Below are 23757 nucleotides of genomic sequence, written 5' to 3'. Positions count from 1 at the left end.
ATACTTTACACATTTTACTAACATCTTGTAAAGTTTTAAATTTAAGTGAATTTTCAAATCTACTTTCGAAAAAAATAAACTGTAAGGCAATACTATATACAATCCTTTGATTTACGAACATACAAATTCTTAATACTTTTTTAAAAATGAGTTTAGCCAGACGATTTCGAACTCTTTTGTTGTGACTAATTACTAAATAATGTTAATAACCTCAAAATATAAATTCAAAATAATCTAATGCTTATTGTTTTTTTCACCCATGCCTTTTTTTTAATAAGACTGTAACTAATGTTGACTGTATCATTAAATTTTAGAAAAGAAAGAAAATACATATTTTTGTTTTGTAAATTAGTTGTTTTAGAGACAAAATGTTTTTTTTTTCAAAGAATATAAAAGACGATAGGACTTATATGCTTGATGAACGTATTTTCGTATTTAACGTCAAATATCTTTGAATATTTGATTTAAAATCGATCAAATAAGCGGAACTGAACCGAACTAGTTCCGAGATAAAAATCCCGCAGCCCTGGAAGAAATAGCATGCGAAGTGGGCTTGACTTTGGTATATTTCGAATTTGTGGTCACGGTCACACTACCTGTCTCCATTTTGCAAGATGTCCTTTAAGGTGAGCTTTTGCCCAAAATCTTAAGCCCCGACTAACCCCCCAATTGCCCACAATGACGCAGCCTATTGATCCGAAGCGCGACGAGATCCGGCGCTACCTGGAGCGCGGCAGCGTCCTGGACTCGCTGACCAAGATCTTCATACGCGTGATCAAGGAGCGCCCGGAGAATCCGATGGAGTACATCCGTAACAACATCGGCGTGGTGCGTCACCAGCACGACAAGTACGAGCGCCTGCAGCAGGACCTGCAGCTGGCCAACGAGGAGATCCAGCGGCTGCGTGGCATCATCAACAGCATCAATCCAGAGGTTCTGCAGGGCCATCAGTCCGTGGCCCCCAGTGAGGCGCCTCCGGAGGCTCAAGAGGTCGTGGCAGAGCCAACTCCAGTGGCGGAGCAGCCGGAGAACGTGGAGCCCAATCCGGAAGGGAAACCTGGAGAAAGTTCGGCGGCCGTTGCGGAAGTAACAGCTGCTGTGGAAGCCTGCCAGATTGAGGAGAAAGCGGTGGTCGCCAACGACGAGGCGGCTGCCGCGCCAGCTCAACCCAATCCATCCGTCCAAGTCGAGGCCAGTGGCGCCAACGAGTAGATCTCAGATGCCAGAAGCTTACACCAAAAACATCCCATCAGAACGCATCCATTTAGAACAAGTGTAAAGTACTTTCCTTAATGTAAATGTAAATAAAGCGAAATACAAAATATGAAGCCTGCGAATTATGGATTTTTCAAATGTTTATTGAAATCAGTTTCATAATTCATACACTTTTTATATCTTTTGTTTATTAATACAAAGGATTATTGATAATACATATTAATAATAGTTAATTTTTAAAAAAACACATCTTAAAAATGACCGGGGATCGATTGATTAATGAACGGAACGGAAAGGCGGAAAGGAGTTGAATGCAAAATTATAAATTTCTTCGATTTCGGGTGCAGGTATGTATGTATATCTGGGTCCATTTGATCGGACTGCAATGTGGACGAACAAAAACTGATTCAAGGTCGAAACTTAGTGTTTATATTTCACTTCTTGGCAAGCGTTCTCCTCTGTTCAACGATTTCCCTTCTTCGATTTTTTTTGTTTTTGCTTTATACTCTTAAGGCCAAAGAGCGCTACAGGGCCCCCTTTCTATATATGTTTTGTGACCGACTAAGGTCCAGTCGCTCTCCGTACGTCTAATCCAATATTATGCTGGGTGCTCTGCTCGTACGGACCTGTTTACCTAGTGTTTAGAATTTGGACAAAACCTATAATCGCAGGTGTGTGTGCTTGTGTGTGTGTGTGCTTGGATGGTTGATTGGTTGGTCGGTAGATATATGTATATATGCGGGGGCGATTAAAAATAAATATGTGGCTTTTAATCATGGTATAATCATGTCAATGTGTTTGTAATTGCGAATAAAATCTCAAGGGGATAAACTTCATTCTTCTGCTAAGGACCCAGGATGTCCTTTGGTCGAGGCTTGCTCCTCCATGCATTCGCTGGCTGTCCGCGTTGTTGAGGGTTTTTTTTTTTGTGTGGATTTTGACGCGCTCCGGCTGCCGATGATAAGTGACCAAAAACAGAGATAAGGTTGTGGTGAGTGATTCACTAGGCACTAGGTAGCGGTAGCTTTGCTTTAACAGCCCACACTTACGTTTCATCCATGATCTGATTTGTGGCTACGAAGCATATTATTTCTGGTTGTTGCTGTGTTTTTTGTTTGTTTGTTTGTTTCTTGGTTGGATTTGTTTTGTTTTCTTGTTTTTTGTTTAATATAGAAAAAGACTGCTCTTGGTGCTGTGTGGGTGTGGTGATATTACTTTTTACGCTTGTCAGCCGGCTTGAGGATCTGGAACGAGCACATCAGCGTGTCGTCCACGGACATCATGGCGCCGGCGTTATCGAACTCGCCGCAGTAATTGGGCGCCGAGAAGAGGGTGACCAGCTGGCGCTTGGCGAAGAACTCGTACCCGTCCTCGACGACCTGATGGGCTCGGCAGATGAGATCGAACTCGTGCTTCTGCAAGAACTTGGCCACCACCTCGGCGCCGAAGGTGAAGCTGACGCCGCGGTCGTTCTCGCCCCAGCCCATGGTGTCCTTGTCCGGATCGGACCAGAGCAGATCGCACAGCAGGCCCTGGTCGGGCACATCGGTGGGGCGCATGATGCGCCGGATCTGCTCCATGGAGGTCAGATCGGGACTAAGGCCGCCGTGGCAGCAGAAGATCTTCTCATCGACAATGGCCGCCACCGGCAGGCAGTTGAAGCAGTCCGTGAAGGTCTTCCACAACTTGATGCTGTAGCGACGCTTGCACTCGTCGTAGAACCCGTAGATGCGATTGATGCTGGCGCACTCGTGGTTGCCGCGCAGCAGGAAGAAGTTCTCCGAGTATTTGATCTTGTAGGCGAGCAGCAGGCAGATGGTCTCCAGCGACTGCTTGCCGCGATCGACATAGTCGCCCAGGAACAGGTAGTTCGACTCCGGCGGGAAGCCGCCGTACTCGAACAGGCGCAGCAGATCATAGTACTGGCCGTGGATGTCGCCGCAGATCTTCAGCGGGGCCTCCAGCTCGAGCAGAATGGGCTGCGAGAGGAAGATCTCGCGCGACTTTAGGCACAGTCCGCGTATCTCGCCTTCCGAGAGCTGAACGTTCTTGCCTGGCCGTGCCCCACGCACTTCCAGAAGTCGCGATATTATGCTGTCGATATTCATCACGTCGCCCATGTTTGCTGCTTGATCTGTGGTGCACTGCTGCTACTGATGGTGTCGAGGTTGCCGCTAACGATGGTTGGTAGCGCCGAAATAGCCTCGAAATCTGTAGTTTTCCAAAACTATTTCTGCTAAATACTTTTCACAGCTAACTAGTATGAAAATTTCTCCAGTGTGTCCACATTGACAGAGCAGCAGGAAGGAACGAAACAGGCAGTTAGTCATGCCCAGGTGCGCCTATTTGTCTCTTTCTCGCTTTCTCGCTGCTCTTCTGCGTCGTACGCTTGTAACGGGTGCGAGCGGGCTGACATGTATACACCCCGATGGTGCTGCCACATCGGGAGAATACCACATCTGGCCAAACCAAAGACGCCATTTTATCTATTCGATTTCTTATCGACATGCCACTCGATAAGTTTTCTGCCTACGCCCGTCTATCATTCAATTAACTGTTAAATTAGGCGGATTCAAATCTGTATAAAATGCTTTTGAACGATATTATAAGCGGAAAAGTAGGCGACGCCGTCTATATTATTGCGGAAATTGGCCAAAACCACCAGGGATGCCTGGAAACGGCCAAAAGGATGATATCCGAGGCCAAGAATTCCGGATGCCACTGCGTAAAGTTTCAGAAATCCGATTTGTCAGCAAAGTTTACGCGATCCGCTTTGGATCGAGAATATGTCAGCGATCACGCTTGGGGAAAAACTTACGGAGAACACAAGGAGTACCTGGAGTTTTCCAAGGATCAGTACTTTGAACTACAAGCTTTCAGCCGGGAAATAAATGTGGACTTTACAGCATCCGCAATGGATGAGGTAGTATTATATTAATTAATCTTAATCTGAAATACTCTTTTTTTTAAGTAAGTTTTTCATTGAGAAAAAAAATTCTTTTATTGCATTATTGATAAGTTTAATTTATTTTTTTTATTTAAAATAATATATATGAATTATGTTGTTGGATCAAATAATACTTACGCAGAAGGCTTTATTAATTTATTCAAAAATGTAATAGTAAAAAGTTGGCAATGCAAAAATCATGCTAAAATTGAAGTATAAAGAGATTGATTTTTATATTTAAATCATTACTTACGGTCCCTGGTCAAAATATCATTAAATACTCAGATTCTGATGCGCTCATACATTATTGATAAATTCAAATTAATTTTGGTTTTTGAATCATATTTCAAGTTCAGTTTAATTTTTGAATAGCTTTTCAATGTCTGATTTACTATATAATCATTACAATACATATGATTTACAAAATCCTGTTCATTCTTTAATAGCTTTCCCTTGATTTTCTGGTCGAACTAAAAGTGTCATTCATTAAAATTGGCTCCGGAGATGCAAACAACTTTCCGCTTTTGAAAAAAGCAGCCCGTTTGGACATGCCATTGGTAATCTCGACCGGAATGCAGACCATGGAGACGGTGGAGAGGATTGTTCAAACAATGGAGGAGGCTGGAAAACGAAACTACGCTCTAATGCACTGCGTTTCATCATACCCAACTGCCCCCAAAGATTCCAAATTGCAACTGATTTCCATGCTGAAGAGGCGCTTTCCCAATGTACCCATTGGTTATTCTGGCCATGAACTGGGAGTGGTCATTAGTCAAGCTGCTGTCTTGCTGGGAGCACGCATAGTGGAGCGCCATTTCACCCTGGACAAAAATCAGAAGGGCTCCGACCATCGATGCTCACTCGAGCCCCAAGAACTGAGAGTCCTAACCACAGCAATTACGAACTTTAACCTTTCGACAGTTCCGTTGTCTCCCAAAGAAATCTTACAAAAACTTAATGGCACTGCAGAACTGGAGGAAGCTCTTGAGGACGTTGAGTGTAAAACCATTTTACCTTGCGAGTTGCCCTGTCGAAATAAACTGGGCAAATCCATCGTGGCATCTAGACCTCTCAAAAAAGGCCACAGACTTCAATTGGCGGACATGGCCATCAAAGTAAGTGAACCCAGCGGCCTGGCAGCAGAGTCATACATGACCATAATCGACAAGGAATTAACAGACGATGTTGGTGAGGATGAACCCATATTGGGGATTAGTATAATCCTTTAGGTCATGGTGTTTGGAAAAATACATGATGTGCAATGTGAAATGCAATTGTAAGTGAAAATATCCTGGCTCGTTTTATTCGGCTCCATCGTCGCTGCCGTCGTCCTCGTTCTCATTCTCAATCATCTCGATGTCCTCCTCGAGGTCGCCTTCCTTCTTGTCCGTGGGCTTCTCGTAGACAGCGGTTAGGGGAGAGACGCACACGCCGTTCCAGACGGACATTTCGCGCACGATGCTGGTGTTGCCCTCCAATCCCAGGATGTGCTTGTATCCTCCGTGGGCCAGCACACGGAGCAGCGTCTGCGACGTGTAGCAGCACACATCCTGCTGCTCCAGCGTCATGGCAGTGTGCACTCGGATGTGACCCGGTTCGGTGGGATCTGTGATGCCGGCCGAGCCGGGCAGAAAGAGTCCGGCGGAGAGCAGCTGAAAGACGCGACGGAAGGCCAAATTGATGGGCAGGGCCTGGCGCGACGGGTTGTTCATGATGGCCAGGTGGGCGATCAGGTCCAGCATCCAGGCCGACAGCGGCGCGAAGGCGTCAAAGCGCCTGGTGAGATCCTTGAGTATGCGAATGAGCACCTTGATCGAGGAGTGGTGGGCGTTCTCCTCAAACCAACGCGTGTGCCGAATGGCGGCCAGATGGCTCTGCATCAGCTTGTGATCCAAGTGGATCTCCGGCTCCAGCTTGCGCAAGTTTTGTGGCAAGGTAGCGATCAGGATGCGCACCTTGGCATGGACGTTAGCGATGTCGAAGCCGCGCTCGTGGATCTGCACAGTATGCTGGTCGCCCTTGGTCAGCACCTCAGTCTTCATGCTGGCCTTCAGGTCGGCCTCCACCTTTTTGGCCAGAGCGTCAACCGACTCCTTGGTGGGTAGCGTCTTGAGAATGACCACCACATCGGCCACGTTATTGCCGGTTAGAATGGTGCCCTTCTTGAACGAGCCCACCTGACGCACCTCCTCCAGTTGCTATTTATGAATGGCATTGAGAGTATATGACCGGGAAGGAAGAGCAAATATACTCACGCAAGTAGTCAGATCGCCGGGAGCCACCACCAGGTTGTCCAGCACAGCCTGCACCTTGGTCACCAGATTCCCGATGGCCGTCTGCTCGCTGGGAGTGGGACTCAAGTCCTGGTTGCGTTTCAGCAGTGCCTGTGAGAAATGTTATGATTTAGTTGAATCCACCACGCATGTGCGTTTATTGATTTACCGCAGTTAGAGCCGAATCGTCCACGGTACCGGCGAGTGGGACTTTGGGAAAGAAGACCTCCGCCAGGGTCAAATCGAACGGGTGGCGGGGCACAAAGGTTTTCTTGAACGGCGGACGGATGCCCCCACGCATGGGGCGTCCACCTCGGAGAGCTCCGCGCACCATATTCCTGTGTGGATGAATTTTTACTTATTTTCTCAACGCCGGAGCGTTCTGTTTTTCTTGAGGGATGAGAACAGTGTGACCGCAGCTAGACCGGTAAAAAACACCATGGGGCTTCAATATAAATGTGAAAAGATTTTTCAAATTAAACCAAGTTTATAATAGGCTTTTCACACAGGCGCTTAAATAAGTGGATGTGTAATAAATAACGCTAGCGTTCAGACAGAGCGGGGTTTATGCGAAATGGTAAAGTGCTCTTTTTAAATTCGTTATATATTATTTAAAATACTATATTTACCGTTCAGAGTCTCTTCAACATAGGAGAAAGCCCGGAAGACCAATAGAAAGACCATCGTGTCTCAAGTTGTTAAAGACTTGAAAATAGACTTCTGCTCTGCAAACTAAAAAATAAGAGTACTTAATTAAAAAAAAAAATGTATTTTGTATAACTATTAAAATTTCTATTAAATAAAGTTGTTGTACAAACTTTTCTGGGTGCATAGTTTGTTTACAAAGTGTTTTTAATTCAATACATATGTATACGCTGCTGCAAACGTTTTAAAACGTTAGACTGTGTGGCCAAACATTCAGTGTACAATTTTGAAGCAGTGTTCAATTTTTAGCATTCCGAATTCGGTCACACTGCCGCCCAATTGCTGTGTCATTTTTGTTTCTGTGCGAAGTAAGTCGGCTTTTTTATTTTAAACATCAAATTACTGCTGCTAAAGACTAGGAAATATGGCTACCGAACGCTATAGCTTTTCGTTGACCACGTTCAGGTGAGAAAATCGTGAAAACCGATGAGGAGCAACTCAAATGGAACTTAACCTGCCGCCATGACTGGGCAATAACTACAACTCTTGCCATTTTGCAGTCCTTCCGGAAAGCTCGTTCAACTGGAGTATGCATTGGCGGCCGTATCCGGCGGAGCTCCCTCCGTGGGCATCATGGGTGAGTATTGCCAGAAATCTGCCCTGTGCATTCAATATAAAGCCCCCTTCGGATGCAGCTTCCAACGGCGTCGTCATTGCCACAGAGAACAAACACAAGTCTCCGCTTTATGAGGAGCACAGTGTGCACCGCGTGGAGATGATCTACAAGCACATCGGCATGGTCTACTCGGGAATGGGTCCGGACTACCGCCTGCTGGTCAAGCAGGCCCGCAAGATCGCCCAGACGTACTACCTGACCTACAAAGAGCCGATTCCAGTGTCGCAGCTGGTGCAGCGCGTGGCCACTCTCATGCAGGAGTATACCCAGTCGGGGTAAGTGGGGGATCCATTCTCAAAATTGTATTGCCTGATAACATCTCCCAATCCCTCTCACAGTGGTGTTCGTCCTTTCGGTGTTTCCCTGCTGATCTGCGGCTGGGACAATGGCCGTCCGTATCTTTACCAATCGGATCCTTCGGGCGCGTACTTCGCCTGGAAGGCCACTGCCATGGGCAAGAATGCAGTCAACGGCAAAACCTTCCTGGAGAAGCGGTTAGTACCAATTAAACTCTTAATCTACATTTGGTTATAAAATTCTCTTCCCGATGCAGTTACAGCGAAGATCTAGAGCTGGACGACGCTGTACATACCGCCATCCTCACTCTGAAAGAAGGTTTCGAGGGAAAAATGACTGCCGACAACATTGAGATCGGAATTTGCGATCAGAACGGATTCCAGCGTTTGGACCCCGCATCGATCAAGGACTATTTGGCCAGCATCCCCTAAACGTTAAACGCCCCGCTAAGATTAAACCCAAGCTAAGCTTTTTTGATAAGTACGGGACATTAAAAAAAAATAAAATTTACAACTTTGGTGTTATTTGAAATTCAGATTTTTAATAGATGCAGTTATTAAGTCTGCTTCACTTGGCCTCAATGGTCTCAAAATATCCAGCACAAGTCTCGGGGTCGAATACGAAGAGATTGCGGTGCGGCGCCTCCATTTTGGTAACCACCTTGATGACCTCTTGGGCCACAACGCCGCCCACTACCGCCACGGCTGGCGAAATCTGGGCAAAGATCACGCCCAGAGCTTCGTCTGTTAGGTCAGAGTTTGGCAGTAGTTCGTCGCGAATCCCGCGAAGCAGTTCCAGATCCGCCGCTCGGGTCTTGTAACTGGGATCTCGCTGGTGGGTGGTACGGAACTTCTGCAAAACGCTCAATAGCAAAACTCCGGGTCCGTTGCGTTTTAACTTGCGCAGATAACTAGGCGCTGTAATATCGAAATCCAGCCAGGCCGAATAGCCGGGGTAATCCACTTCGCGTTGTGTTGGAATGGACACAGTTTCGTACTTTTTTTTCTTATCCGGGTCGGAAACCAACTTGTGTTTGATTACATCCCTGGGAAAAATATAAATTCATTAAAATGACTTGTTAAACATTAATATGCTATGAATCTTAAGACTGGTTTGGATTTACCAGAGGCTAATCGTAAACTACATTAATAAAAAAACATACTCAACGTAGCTGTGCTTCTGGAGACTGGCAAAGTAGAAGCCAAAGGTGCCCCAAACATCGGTGGCTATGAACTTAACGCCCAACTCCCGGCAAATGGTGTCGATGCGCAACAGTTCCTCGTTGGTCTCGCCATTGACCACCACCACGTCGAACTGGCCAAAGAACTCCGCGGTCTTCTCCTTCAATGGTTCTCTGTCGGCGGAGATGTCCACCATCGGATTAAGAGCACGTGCGCGCACCAAGGAGGCTTCGGCGCGATTGGTGTTCAGGGATTCACGTGCTGCCAGGAACTGCGAACAAAAGTCCGCTTCGGTTACGGACTTATCATCCAACAGCTTTACAGAGTTAACACCAGACAGAATGATGTTCTTGGTTATTTCGGCACCAAGGCCACACAGTCCTGCAATTAGGATCTTGGCCGTGCGCAGGCTGAAAATTTGCAATTGATTAGAGCGCCATTGCAAAAAGCCGGCTTTTTTTGCACTCACCGCTTCTGCGATTCCAGGCCCCACAGGCGGATTTGTCTGTCGTACAGTTCGTTCTCCGCCTCCGTGAGCTCCACTACCGCCTCCTTGGTGTCCATTTCCACGCCCATAATTGATTTCCAATAGTTAAACTCTTTTCAATTGCTTAAATTCAGAGACGCCAGCTGAAAGCACTAACGCGTTTTAATAACACCAGAATGCCGTTCACGAAATCAGTGATGTCGATTTCCCCATTGGCAAGTTATCGTACTATATTTTAGCTAGAAGGGATATTTTTTTAAGGGAACGAACATTTTGTAATTCAAAATGATATGTTGCTCCGCAATGATAGGAATAACAATAAAATTAATTGAGCATTGCCGGAACGTTTGCCAGGTGTTCCTAACATATTTAACTTTCTGAAAATTAAGTTAATTTAGCTGTTACATTTTCTAGCTGTCAAATCAATCAGTAAACTAGCTTTATTTAAGGGAAAAAAGCTAGATAGTCACACCCTAGCAATCGGATGGTGGCAACCCTGCAACACAATTACCATTGAATTGTTTTTACGAAACTTGACGAATATTTAATTTTCCGGTAAGCATTTCCGCTTGTTTACCCTTTAATTGTGAGTAATTTATTGTTTTTTGCACCAGGAAATGTTGCGTAAATTATGCAGACAGGTGGGCCAGCAGGTGGGTCAGCAAGCACGTTTCACAGCTTACCGCACATTCTCCTCGACAAAAGCGCTGCGCAAAGGTTTGCACATACAATTCGGCTGAAAAACCGGTGACATAATGTGGGAATACATTAACCGTGAGACACCTTCACCATTCCAGATGCTGCGCCCCAGGAGGCGGCGGAGTCCGGCCCGCCCAAGAACATCCTGGTGGAGAAGGACAAGAACATCACGCTGATCGGAATTAACCGGCCGCAGCAGCGCAATGCCATCGATTCCCTCACCGCCTCGCAGCTCTGTGACGCCTTCGCCACTTTCGAGGCGGACGACACGTCGCCGGTGGCCGTGCTGTACGGCGTGGGCGGGTCCTTCTGCTCCGGCTTCGACATCCTGGAGATCAGCACCGACGAGAAGGAGGAGATCAGCGTCGACATCCTGATGCGGCCCGAGGGCTCCGTGGGCCCCACTCGCCGCCAAATCAAGAAGCCAGTCGTGTGCGGCATCAATGGCTACTGCATAGCAAACGGCCTGGAACTGGCCCTGATGTGCGATCTGCGCGTCATGGAGGAGTCCGCCGTACTGGGATTCTTCAATCGCCGCTTCGGCGTGCCAATGCTCGATGCCGGCACTATTCGTCTGCCGGCCATGATTGGCCTGTCCCGTGCCCTTGACCTGATACTCACTGGTCGTCCGGTGGGCTCCCAGGAGGCCCACGACATCGGCCTGGTCAACCGGATCGTGCCCACGGGCACTGCCCTGGGCAATGCCCTGGAGCTGGCCACGTGCATTGCCAAGTTTCCGCAACGCGCGCTCATTCACGACCGCAACTCGGTCTACTCGAGCACTTTCGAAACGTCCACGTTCCATCAGGCGGTGCAGAACGAGGTGATGTTCACTTCGCGTGAGATCATCGAGGATATGCAGAACGGCATCAAGTGGTTTAACCAGAGTGAGTTGCTTCGGGCTTATTAGGGTTCCCCTTTCCCCATTCTAATCGTTTATTGCACACAGCTTTTCAGCCGGACAACACGCATTCGTGGCTAAAGCGGGATCGCTCCATGGCCGACTGGGATGACGAGGAAGTGGCTGAGGCCGCCGCGCAAAAGGAGAAACTAAAGCAAGAGCAGGAGGCTGCCCTGGCCGAGGCCGAAAAACAAAAGCAGGCCGAAAAGGACCAGAAAAAGTCAAAGAAGGCTGAAGAAAAGCCAGCTGAAAGCGCAGATAGTAAAGATCCCAAAGACAAGCCAACTGAAAAATAGGAAAGCCTGATAAAAAAAAACAAAATTACCTGTTCCCAATCATTTAAAATAATTTTGTACATAACGCACTCATAAGCAGTTCCAAACTGATCCATTCGACTTTGCTAACTTATTGAAATACATTATTGTAATCGGAAACAAGTGTTTGAGCGTAAATGGTTTTAATCTTTTAATCGTCAGATATAAATATGTTTAAACACCTGTTTGTGGGGTCAATATAAATTGTAATTGGTAAATGTTTTAGACCCTCAAATTTTTAATGCAGTAAAGAAGACATATCCGGCCCCATTAAGTATATATGTTCTGGGATTTTAGGAAGTTTAACTAATTTGAATTCCTAGCAACAGCAAGGTTGATGCTGCGATTTACAATGAAGAAAATGTAAATTATGTGTCGCATATCAATTGCATAATTACAAAATCATTGATCTAGGGTTAATAATAAAAATTCAAATTCATTGTTTTATGTATTGAAGTCTTTCTAGTTGTAACAGCATTTGTAACACAGTAACTGCAGTGATCGGAAGTGCCAAAATCAAAAGTATTTTATATCCCACAAAGCTAGTTCCTACATTTAAAGAGCTTTTTAGAAATAACAAAGACGATTGTTGCAAATTCGGTTAAAGTGATTTCAAGACCCGATAAGGAGTTGCAGTGCAGTGAAGACAGTGACATGGCACCACTTTTTAGGATTAGCACCAATGACGAATCGTCAAGGCAGACAGGCGTTCTTTTCGAGGACGATGCAAAAACTGTTGACGGAGACCTGGTCATCGAGAGGTTTAAATTGAAGCGGGCCGAGAATCGGAAGCTAAAAACCTATATAATTTAATTTAATACATAATCCCTGTTTTTTCAGCAAAGATTAATCAATACAATATTGTATAATCTTGTTTTTCATATATATATTTCCACATCATTTTTCCTTAATTTTTATTTTTAATTTTATATGCATATTTGTTTATTCCGTACCTTAGGCTAGGTAATACACACTAGTACCTGTGCCAACACTGCTTATAGACGCAATCCGGTAAACAAAAACATTTAACTGCCCAATTATCAACGGTTTATGATAGTGCTAATAGTCGGTGCCAATTATAACTGATATTGCTTATCGAAAGACCGAAGGGATTTCTTTGTGGTGATCCGTCGAGGGTTGAGGGTTGAGTGTTGAGGGTCTAGCAGGTCGGATGTGATAAGACTAATCGTTGTGTCTGTAGGAAAGTTTAAGATTGATTACGCCTGGTCTTTTCGAGCCGCTTACGTTTTGCTCTTGACGTCCGGCACGTGGAGCACCACCTGGGCCAGTGCCTGTGCATTGACCCCGGCCTCCAGGAGCTCAAGGCACAGGTCGAAGGCCGTCTTGGACAAACGGGTGTTGATCAGGGCCGACATTCCATGCAGGGCTATGTGCAACGGCGGCGAAGTGTGCAGGCAAAGAAAACTACCAGTGGTTGGCTGAGCCCGCGGCTTTAAGTCCGGAGCTTCATCCGGTTCAGTTCCTTGCGACATTATTTTTTTGGCTGATCATTGGCTAGTTGACAATTTAAAACATGTTATACTGATTTAGGGTAGTAACCGGCTGTGAGGATCAGTTCCCTTCGAAGAAAGTATTCCAGCATGTATGGGTATCTTGGGAATGGGTGGCCATTGTTAGGAGCAGCAGTGCGGCTGAAAACGTGGTATGGAATCTTTGTATTTGGGCCAGCACTAGAATGCTGATATAAGTAGCGGCTTATACTATTATTTTGACTGTATTAAACAGTTTTCAAAATACTTTTCTTTGCTTGCATGTTTTATGATGTCATAAACTAATTGATAAAAGTCCATCACAATTTTAAATAATATCTTACATTTTCCTACATATTACGTTATAAAAAAACAATTTAAATTAAAAAAAAAACATGTGTCCAGTTTCTACATAAAAGTGTCAATGTCAAAGAAGAAATTCTGGAAGCTAATATATATTATTTTTTCAACAACCATTTAACCGCCCAAAATCAAAAATTTAAGCTGAATCGGCTTAAAAGTGAAATCGGAACTTATAAATTCAAATTTAATTCAAAATCATTTTCAACTATCGATAAAATTAGGAAAATAATCAATCCGAACCGGGAAACCCCTTTAAGATAATATCGATAAGATACCATAAATCGATATTTTTCTTGCTCATAACTACGTGTACAGCAGTGTCATCACTAAAAATAGGAGATTTTTGGAATTAAGTTGGTCATAAAAATATAAAAGTGCAGTATTCCTCGGGGCCTGGATAACATTTAAGTAAGTCGTAAGCAATAACACCGTACCATCACGCCAATAACATAAGGTACTATATATTTTAAGCTATTGTTGATACACATACATACACGTTTTCGCAAATCTGGCTGCTGGCCGGCGTCTGTTTTATTGAATTGCGTGTTGCTGATTAGAAGTATTGTCGATTATCAAGTAATGGAAATTTATTTAATAGATTATGGTTCTAAAAGCAGTGCATTGCACCGAAAGTTGTTTACATGTGACCTTAGCGCGCGCACGCCCCGGTGACGTCATTCCTCATGCACCTAATCCCAATTTAACCCTTTCAGGGGCATTGGGAACTACGCATACCCAGTTTCAATCAGAATCTGATTAGCAAATGATATTTTATACTCTTCCAGAGAGTGCTTAAAAATGCTTCTTAAAAATAGAAAATTCTAAGTAAAGTAAGACTCATTGCTTACTTCCGTCTGCCACGTTTGAAAATAGAGTTCAAGACTTCCTTACTTCCTGTTCTCAAAAGTTTGGCAAGTGTTTTTGTTATATAAAATAACTAAAATTAGATATTTGTCCTTCTATCAACTTGAAATAATTTTTATTAAAACCATATTATAAAATATTGCTGATGAAGGGTGTTACAGATTTGTATAAAATATGGATTATAAACTTTTTCAATTGACGTCCAAAGAAGTACGTAAGTCACATCCGCTGATGATCAGATTAAGAAATTTCTAATTGAGTCGTGATTAATTCCTTTGAAATTTACGAACATGTGGGGCAAAATGTACAGATTTTAAGCGTCTCTTCAAACTGCGCACTACGAAGTGATTTGTTGTTTGAATATAAACACATGTATAGATAAATGGATATTTGTTATATATAATAACATATGTATGACCTATTTGTATATACAATTATTTTTTATTAGAACGCAGTGGCTCTTTTGAAAGACATTCTAAATAGAACATTATACTGGATTATCCGACACTATTACAAAATTCAAGGTTTTAAATTTTCTTTTGGCGCAAGCGATTCGGATGTGCATTTCGTAATTTATAGCTATGACATAAATATTCAATTAGTTGGATAGTTTCCAGCGTTGGAAGTGGAAGAAAAAATTCGCGTGTCACTTAACCTCATCTTCTGAAATGTTTGAATACAAAAAAATATGCAAAGCAGACGCCTTGTGTTTGTATGTCTTTAGTGAAATATGTATAGTTATTGGTCTAAAGCTCGAGGAGGTTGATCTTGCTAACTGGTTTCGATCGGCCAAAGTACGAGAACCGTAAACTTGACTAGAAACAGATTATGAGAGGGCAGGTGTATTCACGGCTAAACCATTATCATAGAAAGCCGGCAAACCAGAAATCATCGATAAGATTGGTTTAACACAGTCCCAAACTTTCAGCTGGTTCCAAAGTGCGAAGGCTAACCTTTCCGGTGATGGGTTGGCCCTATTTTTACCTTATGATAATTGTATTGTTTACTAGCCTCATGCCAATTGACTCGAAAACTCCACCGTTTTAAATCAGATTCAATTAATCACTTTAGGAGCTGGGCGGTGCGCACAAACTTGGTGTTTGTCGTTTCGCAGATGTTGACAATTTCACAGAGATTAGGACGGAAGATTGAGCTACGTGCATGCCGCTAATCTGGGGAACTCGAGGGGAAATAGCCACAAAATGCACACGACGGCGGAGAAAAACGCTCTGACGTTGTCCCGCCGCTTTGCCCAATCGATTTGTTTTCGTTTTGGCAAGTGTGCGAACGGTTGGTCAGTTCAATTCGAAGTCGTCTAGTGAATGGACGTGTGCTCTGGCACTGCTCCACTGAAATAGTGAAAATAGATTGAAATACCAAAGAGACCCACAGTTTTCGGACACCCGACTGTGCGAAGAGAAAAGTGCGAGTTTTAGAAGTTGTATTGTGCCTTTTTTTGGAGAAGCAAACAGGTTGGTTTTCCAGCTGGTCTTCAGTGGCAACTTGTTGAGCCATTGCATCAGGATTTGTTTTTCCCTGGACCAGTGTTTACGTAAACCCAGCCCCACAAGTAGAAAATCGAGAAAAGCCACTAACGCAAGAGTTTTTCGGTAGCTTTAAATTTGCCTACAAACTCTAAACATGTGAATTTAATTTTAAAATGCCCTCTGGCTCTACGATCTTGGCTCAAGTTTATGTAGCGTTCACTCTTCGTTTGTCAAGGTTTCAGTTGAACGGTCACTGTGCATTTCGGAAGGTTAGGTCTTTTGTTTTTAAATACCCTTGTGGAGGGTCAGTTGATTTATTCCGTGGGTTAGAAGCGTAGAAAAAAAACTCGTTCTATATTTAAAACTAATCCACACATGCTTAGAACTTTCTTGATCGAGTACAACATAAAAATTTCAAAGTTGAGATCCCATTAAGTCGAACAGGAAAGCGGGCGTTCAAGTTTAATGACAAATTTACATCACATTTGCAAGGGCAATCGAAGCTCTGTACCCGACGCATTCGCTTTTTCCGTGCTCTATTTGATTTATCATATGAATTAATTCTTTGCTTTTCGACTTTAAACTAAGCTGAGCCAGTTTCTCTTTTTTTTTACGGTGAATGAACTTTGACTGCAATTATACATGGATACGAAGTGTAATTTACCGCTTAAATTGCAAATTAATTGTTTCGAACTTGTGAAAAACGAATTGTCACTCGTTTTGAACCACAGCCCGCACGTCAAGCGGACTAGTTTTACAGCTAAAGTCTATTTGTCAAATTAGATAAAGTGCAAATATTCAATTGTCAGATATGACATCTAAACAAAACGTCGGACTGCAGAGCAAATGATGAATTTGAAAAATTACTTTACAGAATAATTTGTACGTTTACATTGTGTTGAAATAGAAGTTGAACCAACAACTGTTTATGGCATAAAACATAAGATACACTGAAATAGATAAACTAGATACATACATATAAAGTAACTTTTGGACTTATTTCAATTAAAAATAGAAAAACTGCATTTTCAAATGCTGAAAAATAACTTAAGAAACTCTTCTGAGAATTATGTAGGCACATTTAAACAGTTTAATGGAATTTTTAACAGATTTTTTTGTTTGTTTGGTTAGAATTCTAGAACATTGTTTATGTGTAATATTGTAGGGAAGCATCACGCTCTTGCAACGTGATAGCGGGCCGCAACAATAACAAAAGTCAACTACTCTCTCCCTTCGGCCCGCTCTCCATCTTGCTCTCTGTCTCTGCCTCCATTCACGCTCTTTCACTCTCTCGTTTAAGCTCCCACGCTTTCAGTTCCCCCCAAAAATACAAGAAATTGGCATGAGGCCATGCAGCTGCAAATTTCAAGTTCAATGCGTGCCTCTGATAAATGGAAAATGTTTGCTGACTCTGTCTGCTTTTTGCCGGTTTTCGGACTCATTTGATTATGTATACCGCTCTCCCTTGGCTCCAAAAGCAATCGCTTGTTTTGTTGACATGTTGGCGGCATTTGCTTTTTTCTCCCTTTCTCTCACTATCTCTTGCCCTTTCGTACGCCATTTTAAAAGCTTTCTCTTGTGATCTACTGTTCTTGCATTACAAATATACATATGCACATAGCAACGAATGCGGAATTCTTCTCTCCACCCTATCTCTCTACAAACAGGGGCTTATGTATATAACTTTTCAAAGGGGGTACTTCAGGAAGAAAACTGTTATTGTCTATGAAAAGCGTTCACAATTTGTTGTCAATATGTTTATTTGTTCTAAAAAGTTAGAATGATTCTTTAACTTATTGTATTGTTGTTATTTTAAAAACTTTAAAAACTACACTACGTAAAGAAGAAAAACATTTTATCCACTCATTTTTAAATCTTCTAGAGCCATAATGTTAAATACCAAACGCAAAAGTTTGTTAGTACGTTTATTTAGCGCGTTTTACAAAATTGAGCAAAATTTATTGTTGTTATGGGGAAAGGAAAATTATAATTTGACTTTAAATCCAAAACAATAATCAAAAGGCATTTTGTACTGGTTCTCAATCCGTAAATTCTAGCCGTAAATTCAAACGATCTAAATAGTAAGCAAAGCACCCCCCGTGGTAAAGCCCCTGTTCGACACTCTCTTCTAATCACCTTTTTGGTGTCTATTCCCATAAGCATCGTATGATTTTTAAGCTCTTGCCTGACCGCAGGTTCACGTGTTTAATTGGGCTGTGTTCCCATCCAGAGTTCGAAGTACAGCTGACCGACCAGTTTTGTAATATCTGCTTGTCTGATGAAACAGCAGTTAGCGACTGAACCGCATGTGATTGGATCAAGATAGAAGTATAGATAGAGACACGCCGCCACCGCCATCAACACGACAGGTTGTTAAGGGCGGCCAACCGATTAGATTGGGCCAAAGTCGGCCGGTCTGCAGTCTGCAGTCTAGACAAATCAAATTTAACCCTGACCTTAGCAATAGGCGAAATCGTTCAACCAACCGACCCAACATCTAATCTGCAAATAAGGAGCACACCGCACACACCACACACACCTGCAAAAGCTTTCCAGCGACTAATCTAGAGCTTGCGAGCGAGCTTTTTGGCAGCTGCCGCGATTATTCTTCATGCGAAAGAAACTTCGACACAGCACTTTCAAAACCCAAGTTAACCAAAACGGCTTGTCGTTAATTTGTGCTGAGGCAAAAATAAAACATATTTTTTGGGTGTAACCAGGTACAACAAAGTGGGTGTCTCAAGTGCCATTCCTCGAACGTGGACAAGTGTTTGCGATGCACTTACTGCTGAATAGTTTGCAATTCTTGTTAATTTTGCATGTAGCATGGTGTGCGTGTGTGTGTGTGTGTGTGTGTGCCTGTATATCAAAGCATGTTAAAGTTGATTGAACAAGGAATTTTCCACTAAGCGTTTTGCTTCTTAACCTTGAGCCAAGGTTCCCAATTCCCAGTTCCCAGTGACCCACAAAACACATGTTACAAAAATCCACCACCTGGTGCTTTTTCCCACACACCGGCTTTTTCATTATTCATGCTGTGCGAATCCTGACACAAGGACGCGGCCAGCGAATATTGATTTTTTTTCAGCCATTAGCCATTAGCCGATTAAAAATCCGCATTAGGCAAGAATTTAGTATGAAAGGGTACGGACACTCGACTTGACTCGACGGCACCTCGGGGTCTGGCCATAAAGAGCTGTTTAAATCGCCTCCCAAAAGCGTGTCAAGTTCAGCTGGCTAATTGCCCAAGCCACCAAGTTGGCGCACACAGTAATTGCTATTTTGTTTATTTCGTTACTGACGTGTTGTTTCATCTTTTTTCCCACCAACAGTTGATGCAAGATGCCGCCCAACGCCCAAGCCGGTGCCCAGTCCATCACGGACTCGCTGCTCGCCGCGGCTAGTGCCGCCGCCGATTCGGGGCAGAGCCCCACTAAGCTGCAGGAGGACTCCACCGGAGTGCTCTTCGAGTGCGATGTGGAGACCACCGATGGCGGCCTCGTCAAGGACATCACCGTGATGAAGAAGGCCGAGAAGCGCCGCCTGAAGCTCGTCTGGCGCAACATCATCGCCTTTGGATACCTCCATCTGGCGGCTCTCTACGGCGCTTACCTCATGGTCACCTCTGCCAAGTGGCAAACCGTCATCCTGGGTGAGTTGAACTACATCTTTATCGGGGGAGTTAAAAAAAAACTCTACCAACCTGATTGATTTAAAAGCCAAGAACCAACTTAAACTTCAATTACGTATTAAAATTATATTTAGTCTAAAATTTGCAATGCTTTTATTAGTTTCAAATCGCTTAGCCAAGTTAACCGAAACTTTAAAATAAATAGAAAACAACGATGGTTACAATGAACTTTGTTTGAACTAAAGTGCTAACGCAGGGTCATATTATTAAAAAAAAACAAAAACTAATTACTAAATAGTTAAAACACTTTCTTAGAACAACATTATCTGGTGACCTGATTCACCCTTTTTGCTTTTTACTTTAAAACGTACCTACGATTTTCTAATTTGCGTTCTGTATTGTAAAATGTTGTTTACCCAATTAGGAAAATTTTAGCGCTTTACGAAATGCATTTTGATAGATGAATTGAGTGAGACTTGGCAACCATTGCATTTTTTAGACGCGTGCCGGCGCGCGAATATATGGGGGCTATCTATTGCTCTGGCCCTGATAACCTTTGCAAAGTCGTATTTATGGCAAATCATGGCACAGACTGCTGATCGGGCTTTCCTTAAATGCGATTACCTTTACGTGCTGAAATTTGTTTTCGTCGTAAATTCGATCACCTGATGCTGACTATCTGTTTCTAAAAGCAAACTTTAAAACCACAACTTGTAAAAATGAAAAAAGATTAATCAATACGCAAACAAAGGTTAGAAAATAAAGCAAGATTACAAGATTTAATATTTATTATAGATGATTACAAATCAATCTATTAAGATTAGGATTAGGATTATGTTATTTCTGATGCTAGTTGCGTGTTCGTTTTCACTTATCAATTAGATTGACATTTTTGTTTGATTTTTTCAGCTTATCTTCTATATGTTGTTTCCGGTCTGGGCATTACTGCCGGTGCCCATCGTCTGTGGGCGCATCGCTCCTACAAGGCCAAGTGGCCCCTGCGCGTGATTCTGGTCATCTTCAACACGATCGCCTTCCAGGATGCCGCCTACCACTGGGCCCGTGACCATCGTGTCCACCACAAATACTCGGAGACCGACGCCGATCCGCACAACGCCACCCGTGGCTTCTTCTTCTCGCACGTCGGCTGGTTGCTGTGCAAGAAGCACCCGGAAGTGAAGGCCAAGGGCAAGGGAGTTGATCTATCCGATCTTCGCGCCGATCCCATCCTCATGTTCCAAAAGAAGTAAGTTTTTCAATAAAACTATTTAAGTTGTGACTAAGTCTTATAAAATATTTTCTATTGTGCAGATACTACATGCTGTTGATGCCCATTGCCTGCTTCATCATTCCGACCGTGGTGCCCATGTACTTCTGGGGGGAATCGTTTATGAATGCCTGGTTCGTGGCCACCATGTTCCGCTGGTGTTTCATCCTGAACGTAACCTGGCTGGTGAACAGTGCTGCCCACAAGTTTGGTGGCCGCCCCTACGACAAGTGAGTGTTGCAAACATGGCCAAAATTTCAAATGGTTACTTACAGAATGAACTAATCTATTTGCAGATTCATCAACCCCTCGGAGAACATCTCTGTGGCTATCCTGGCCTTCGGCGAGGGATGGCATAACTACCACCACGTATTCCCCTGGGACTACAAGACGGCCGAGTTCGGCAAATACTCGCTAAACTTCACCACCGCCTTCATTGACTTCTTCGCCAAGATCGGTTGGGCATACGACCTCAAGACCGTGTCCACGGACATCATCAAGAAGCGTGTGAAGCGCACCGGTGACGGAACCCACGCCACGTGGGGATGGGGCGACGTGGACCAGCCCAAGGAGGAGATTGAGGATGCTGTCATTACACACAAAAAGAGCGAATAGGCAGGCTGAGCTTAGGGCTTATCATGGGAGGGTTTAGCAGAAAATCAATCAAATTCAAATAAAACCAAGTAACATAATTTTCCATTTTGCACATGTCCGCGGAACAAATTTCCTAAAAGAGCAGATGAAACCCATTTAATTAATTCTAAGATAAAACGTTGATGATAACTGTTTGTTGTATCTCGAAAACTTTATACCGTCTGTGTTAAACCAGCTCTGGAAATGTTTTTATTTCGCTCTGGAAATGCTTTTTAAATGAGACGCAAACTAACTTTGTATTTATACATGCATATAATTGCTTAAAACCTGGATATTGATGTACAATAGTCGGCAATTGGAGCTTTTCATTCACTGTTATCTCGAGGTCACTTTGTAATTTGAGAGAAATTTTCAGTTAAAAAATATAAAAACTTATACAAATAATGGAGGAAATTTTTCCGTTTCAAAGAAAAAGAAATACCTGCAAATGAAAGATTTTAGTATTTAGCGTAAGCCAAAAACAAAAATAATTATCAAGGAACTAATATATTAAATATATATTAAACGATCGATGTTAGAACACTAAAAGGCACTTTCACCTATATACATATGATATTTCTTTAAATGTTATTAAATAAAACTGGAAAACGCCTCTGGGTTACGAATCCCAGTAGGCTTTTCCGTAACCTGAAAATGTCAATATTTTTGTCTCCATATCTACCCTTCAGTTCAATCACACACTTGTAACGATATTGAAGCACTAGCAAACGCTCCAAATTATCGTAATATTTTTTAGATATGGATAATTTCAATGTACCCAAAAAAGTGAATCGTAATGTTCTCAAGGCTCTCGGCATCCTCCAATCCTCTGGTACCCATTACGTCGACGTTAATGACATAACTCGCCAGGTAAAGGCCCAAATGCGAAACTACAATCCGGTCGCCAACATGGAGGAAGCCATCCTGGAGTCTTTGTGCAACCTGACTAATCTGGGCATAGTGAAGCGGAACAGCTCGTCGAAGTATGCGATTTGCAGTCCTATTTTCGGCCGTGTGGGAAGGGCCCTGCCCAATCGCATTATAAAAGTGCCGGGCGTTCCTGGAACACCACTGCGACGCACTGAGCGTGAGGCTGTAAGTATCGCAACTATACCATCGGAAGCAAAGGCAATAAGGATACTAACATATTTGCTTTTTCCTAAATAGTAAAATAGTTCGATTTTGTAATATATAATTTATATAACTTCAGCGTCCCAAGCGCGTCCTCGGAAACTTAAATCCACGGAAGCCGGCCACCAGGGTCCTAACTGAGGAATCTCTATCTGGGAATGAGATGGACAAGGCGCGTAAGAGGATTCGCAGCAACAACAAGCGCATTGTAAAAAACAAAGGAACTACCTTACGCAATCAAAGACCAAAACTGTCCGTGAAGAATGATGTAGGCATACGTTCGTCGAGCGCATCAACGCATACACAACCAACTATCGGTTCCATGGGTTGGAGCCATCGTACTCTGAACACAGTTATCTTGCCATCGTGTTGTACAAAACGGCGATTTCCCCAAAACTTAATGGATGTCGTTTGTGAAGACTGCCGCCATGGGGTTTCTCTATTACACGGGTCCCGCAACAGCAACACGGCGGTAAATAACACAATGGATGTAGATGTGCATGGGATGGGGTCAACTAATTGCGCCGATCCTGTCGGATTGAATGTCAGGCCTGCCGGGTATACCTCCGGAGGGGAATCTGATGTCGAAAACGCTTCCGCGATTGGACTATGCGGTAGTCCTTTGTGCTTGAAAGCGGAACAGGTTGTTGTCGGCAAGAATCCTACGATTGATGCGGCTTCATCGCAAGGTTCAGTTTGCCAAAAAGATCATTCTCAAGAGGTGGTAAACCCCACATCGGAATCTCCAGAATCAGAATATTTATTGCCTCAAGAAGTCGCTATATCTCTAGAGTCAAACGCCTCTATCAGTCAAGAAGCAAAAACGGCAGTATCCCAGGACTTGCAAAATTCAAAATCTCGAGAAGAACTCATAATATCTCAGCAACCACAAAAGGCATTATCTGAAGAGGCGTTTAACTCGGAAGTGAAAGGATCAACTTCCCACGAAATTCAGTCTTCAACTTTACTAGAGGCCAACAGTTCAGAATCTTCCAATGTCCAGGTACCTATGTCCATATATAATGAAGAGCCATCGGAATTTGACTTTTATGAATGATTTCAAAATTAAAAAAACTTATCGAGTACCCGCGTCGACATCGACATATCGATAGTTGGCTTGCGTGGTTATTATCTAAGATCTGACTCACGACTTTGTAGTTGTATGCGTTTTGGTGTTTGCTCTCTCTTGCTCTCTCTTACTCTCTCGAATTTAAATTCCTTACTCTTTCGCTGTGAGAGGCGAGTCCATCGAATTG

The 23757-nt window shown here is 43.4% G+C and overlaps 10 protein-coding genes across 14 annotated transcripts; 6 read left to right on the top strand and 4 right to left on the bottom strand.

Annotated features, from left to right (window-relative positions):
- The first annotated feature begins 506 nt into the window (after positions 1 to 506).
- Positions 507 to 1328, top strand: LOC108134788 (c-Myc-binding protein homolog). Its single transcript, XM_017255236.2, has 2 exons — positions 507 to 626; positions 688 to 1328. The coding sequence occupies exons 1-2, from the start codon at positions 615 to 617 to the stop codon at positions 1210 to 1212; spliced, it is 537 nt and encodes a 178-aa protein (XP_017110725.1). The 5' UTR covers positions 507 to 614; the 3' UTR covers positions 1213 to 1328.
- Positions 1329 to 1337: 9 nt separating this feature from the next.
- On the bottom strand, positions 1338 to 3523 carry LOC108134787 (serine/threonine-protein phosphatase alpha-2 isoform). The gene is made up of 2 exons (XM_017255235.2): positions 2265 to 3523; positions 1338 to 2166 (listed from the first exon to the last, which is right to left on the bottom strand). Exon 1 carries the CDS (start codon positions 3333 to 3335, stop codon positions 2427 to 2429), a length of 909 nt encoding a protein of 302 aa, XP_017110724.1. The 5' UTR covers positions 3336 to 3523; the 3' UTR covers positions 1338 to 2166; positions 2265 to 2426.
- A 193-nt stretch (positions 3524 to 3716) lies between these two features.
- Positions 3717 to 5395, top strand: LOC108134786 (sialic acid synthase). Its single transcript, XM_017255234.2, has 2 exons — positions 3717 to 4138; positions 4609 to 5395. The coding sequence occupies exons 1-2, from the start codon at positions 3803 to 3805 to the stop codon at positions 5389 to 5391; spliced, it is 1119 nt and encodes a 372-aa protein (XP_017110723.1). The 5' UTR covers positions 3717 to 3802; the 3' UTR covers positions 5392 to 5395.
- LOC108134784 (interleukin enhancer-binding factor 2 homolog) lies at positions 5348 to 6851 on the bottom strand. The gene is made up of 3 exons (XM_017255233.2): positions 6605 to 6851; positions 6418 to 6546; positions 5348 to 6360 (listed from the first exon to the last, which is right to left on the bottom strand). The coding sequence occupies exons 1-3, from the start codon at positions 6767 to 6769 to the stop codon at positions 5464 to 5466; spliced, it is 1191 nt and encodes a 396-aa protein (XP_017110722.1). The 5' UTR covers positions 6770 to 6851; the 3' UTR covers positions 5348 to 5463.
- Positions 6852 to 7409: 558 nt separating this feature from the next.
- Positions 7410 to 8584, top strand: LOC108134796 (proteasome subunit alpha type-2). The gene is made up of 5 exons (XM_017255246.2): positions 7410 to 7545; positions 7641 to 7717; positions 7776 to 8031; positions 8095 to 8250; positions 8310 to 8584. Exons 1-5 carry the CDS (start codon positions 7505 to 7507, stop codon positions 8482 to 8484), a joined length of 705 nt encoding a protein of 234 aa, XP_017110735.1. The 5' UTR covers positions 7410 to 7504; the 3' UTR covers positions 8485 to 8584.
- On the bottom strand, positions 8575 to 9894 carry LOC108134795 (SUMO-activating enzyme subunit 1). The gene is made up of 3 exons (XM_017255244.2): positions 9704 to 9894; positions 9216 to 9644; positions 8575 to 9098 (listed from the first exon to the last, which is right to left on the bottom strand). The coding sequence occupies exons 1-3, from the start codon at positions 9808 to 9810 to the stop codon at positions 8621 to 8623; spliced, it is 1014 nt and encodes a 337-aa protein (XP_017110733.1). The 5' UTR covers positions 9811 to 9894; the 3' UTR covers positions 8575 to 8620.
- A 278-nt stretch (positions 9895 to 10172) lies between these two features.
- LOC108134800 (probable enoyl-CoA hydratase echA8) lies at positions 10173 to 11755 on the top strand. Its single transcript, XM_017255253.2, has 4 exons — positions 10173 to 10276; positions 10336 to 10438; positions 10519 to 11307; positions 11370 to 11755. Exons 2-4 carry the CDS (start codon positions 10339 to 10341, stop codon positions 11615 to 11617), a joined length of 1137 nt encoding a protein of 378 aa, XP_017110742.1. The 5' UTR covers positions 10173 to 10276; positions 10336 to 10338; the 3' UTR covers positions 11618 to 11755.
- Positions 11756 to 12532: 777 nt separating this feature from the next.
- Positions 12533 to 18206, bottom strand: LOC121467545. The gene is made up of 3 exons (XM_041709100.1): positions 17976 to 18206; positions 12881 to 13287; positions 12533 to 12830 (listed from the first exon to the last, which is right to left on the bottom strand). The coding sequence occupies exons 2-3, from the start codon at positions 13126 to 13128 to the stop codon at positions 12818 to 12820; spliced, it is 261 nt and encodes an 86-aa protein (XP_041565034.1). The 5' UTR covers positions 13129 to 13287; positions 17976 to 18206; the 3' UTR covers positions 12533 to 12817.
- On the top strand, positions 13784 to 22025 carry LOC108134596 (acyl-CoA Delta12-desaturase). 3 transcript variants are annotated; one of them, XM_041709099.1, is made up of 5 exons: positions 13784 to 13896; positions 19172 to 19491; positions 20380 to 20716; positions 20782 to 20967; positions 21034 to 22025. In XM_041709099.1, the coding sequence occupies exons 2-5, from the start codon at positions 19182 to 19184 to the stop codon at positions 21350 to 21352; spliced, it is 1152 nt and encodes a 383-aa protein (XP_041565033.1). In that variant the 5' UTR covers positions 13784 to 13896; positions 19172 to 19181; the 3' UTR covers positions 21353 to 22025. The 3 variants fall into 3 exon arrangements, with proteins under 3 accessions (XP_041565033.1, XP_017110446.1, XP_017110447.1); XM_017254957.2 differs by lacking the exon at positions 13784 to 13896 and adding an exon at positions 15652 to 15824; XM_017254958.2 differs by lacking the exon at positions 13784 to 13896 and adding an exon at positions 18476 to 18559.
- A 30-nt stretch (positions 22026 to 22055) lies between these two features.
- Positions 22056 to 23644, top strand: LOC108134595. Of its 3 annotated transcripts, none has more exons than XM_017254955.2 (2): positions 22056 to 22465; positions 22581 to 23644. In XM_017254955.2, exons 1-2 carry the CDS (start codon positions 22130 to 22132, stop codon positions 23556 to 23558), a joined length of 1314 nt encoding a protein of 437 aa, XP_017110444.1. In that variant the 5' UTR covers positions 22056 to 22129; the 3' UTR covers positions 23559 to 23644. The 3 variants fall into 3 exon arrangements, with proteins under 3 accessions (XP_017110444.1, XP_017110445.1, XP_041565032.1); XM_017254956.2 differs by having other exon boundaries at positions 22538 to 22644; XM_041709098.1 differs by having other exon boundaries at positions 22353 to 22465; positions 22538 to 23644.
- The last annotated feature ends 113 nt before the right edge of the window (positions 23645 to 23757 follow it).

The sequence above is a fragment of the Drosophila elegans genome, unplaced genomic scaffold (assembly GCF_018152505.1).
Source record: "Drosophila elegans isolate 14027-0461.03 unplaced genomic scaffold, ASM1815250v1 contig_476, whole genome shotgun sequence".
In the NCBI taxonomy this organism is placed as follows: domain Eukaryota; kingdom Metazoa; phylum Arthropoda; class Insecta; order Diptera; family Drosophilidae; genus Drosophila; species Drosophila elegans.
Note: the sequence above shows the minus strand (reverse complement) of the source record. Positions and strands in the feature narration are given on the sequence as shown.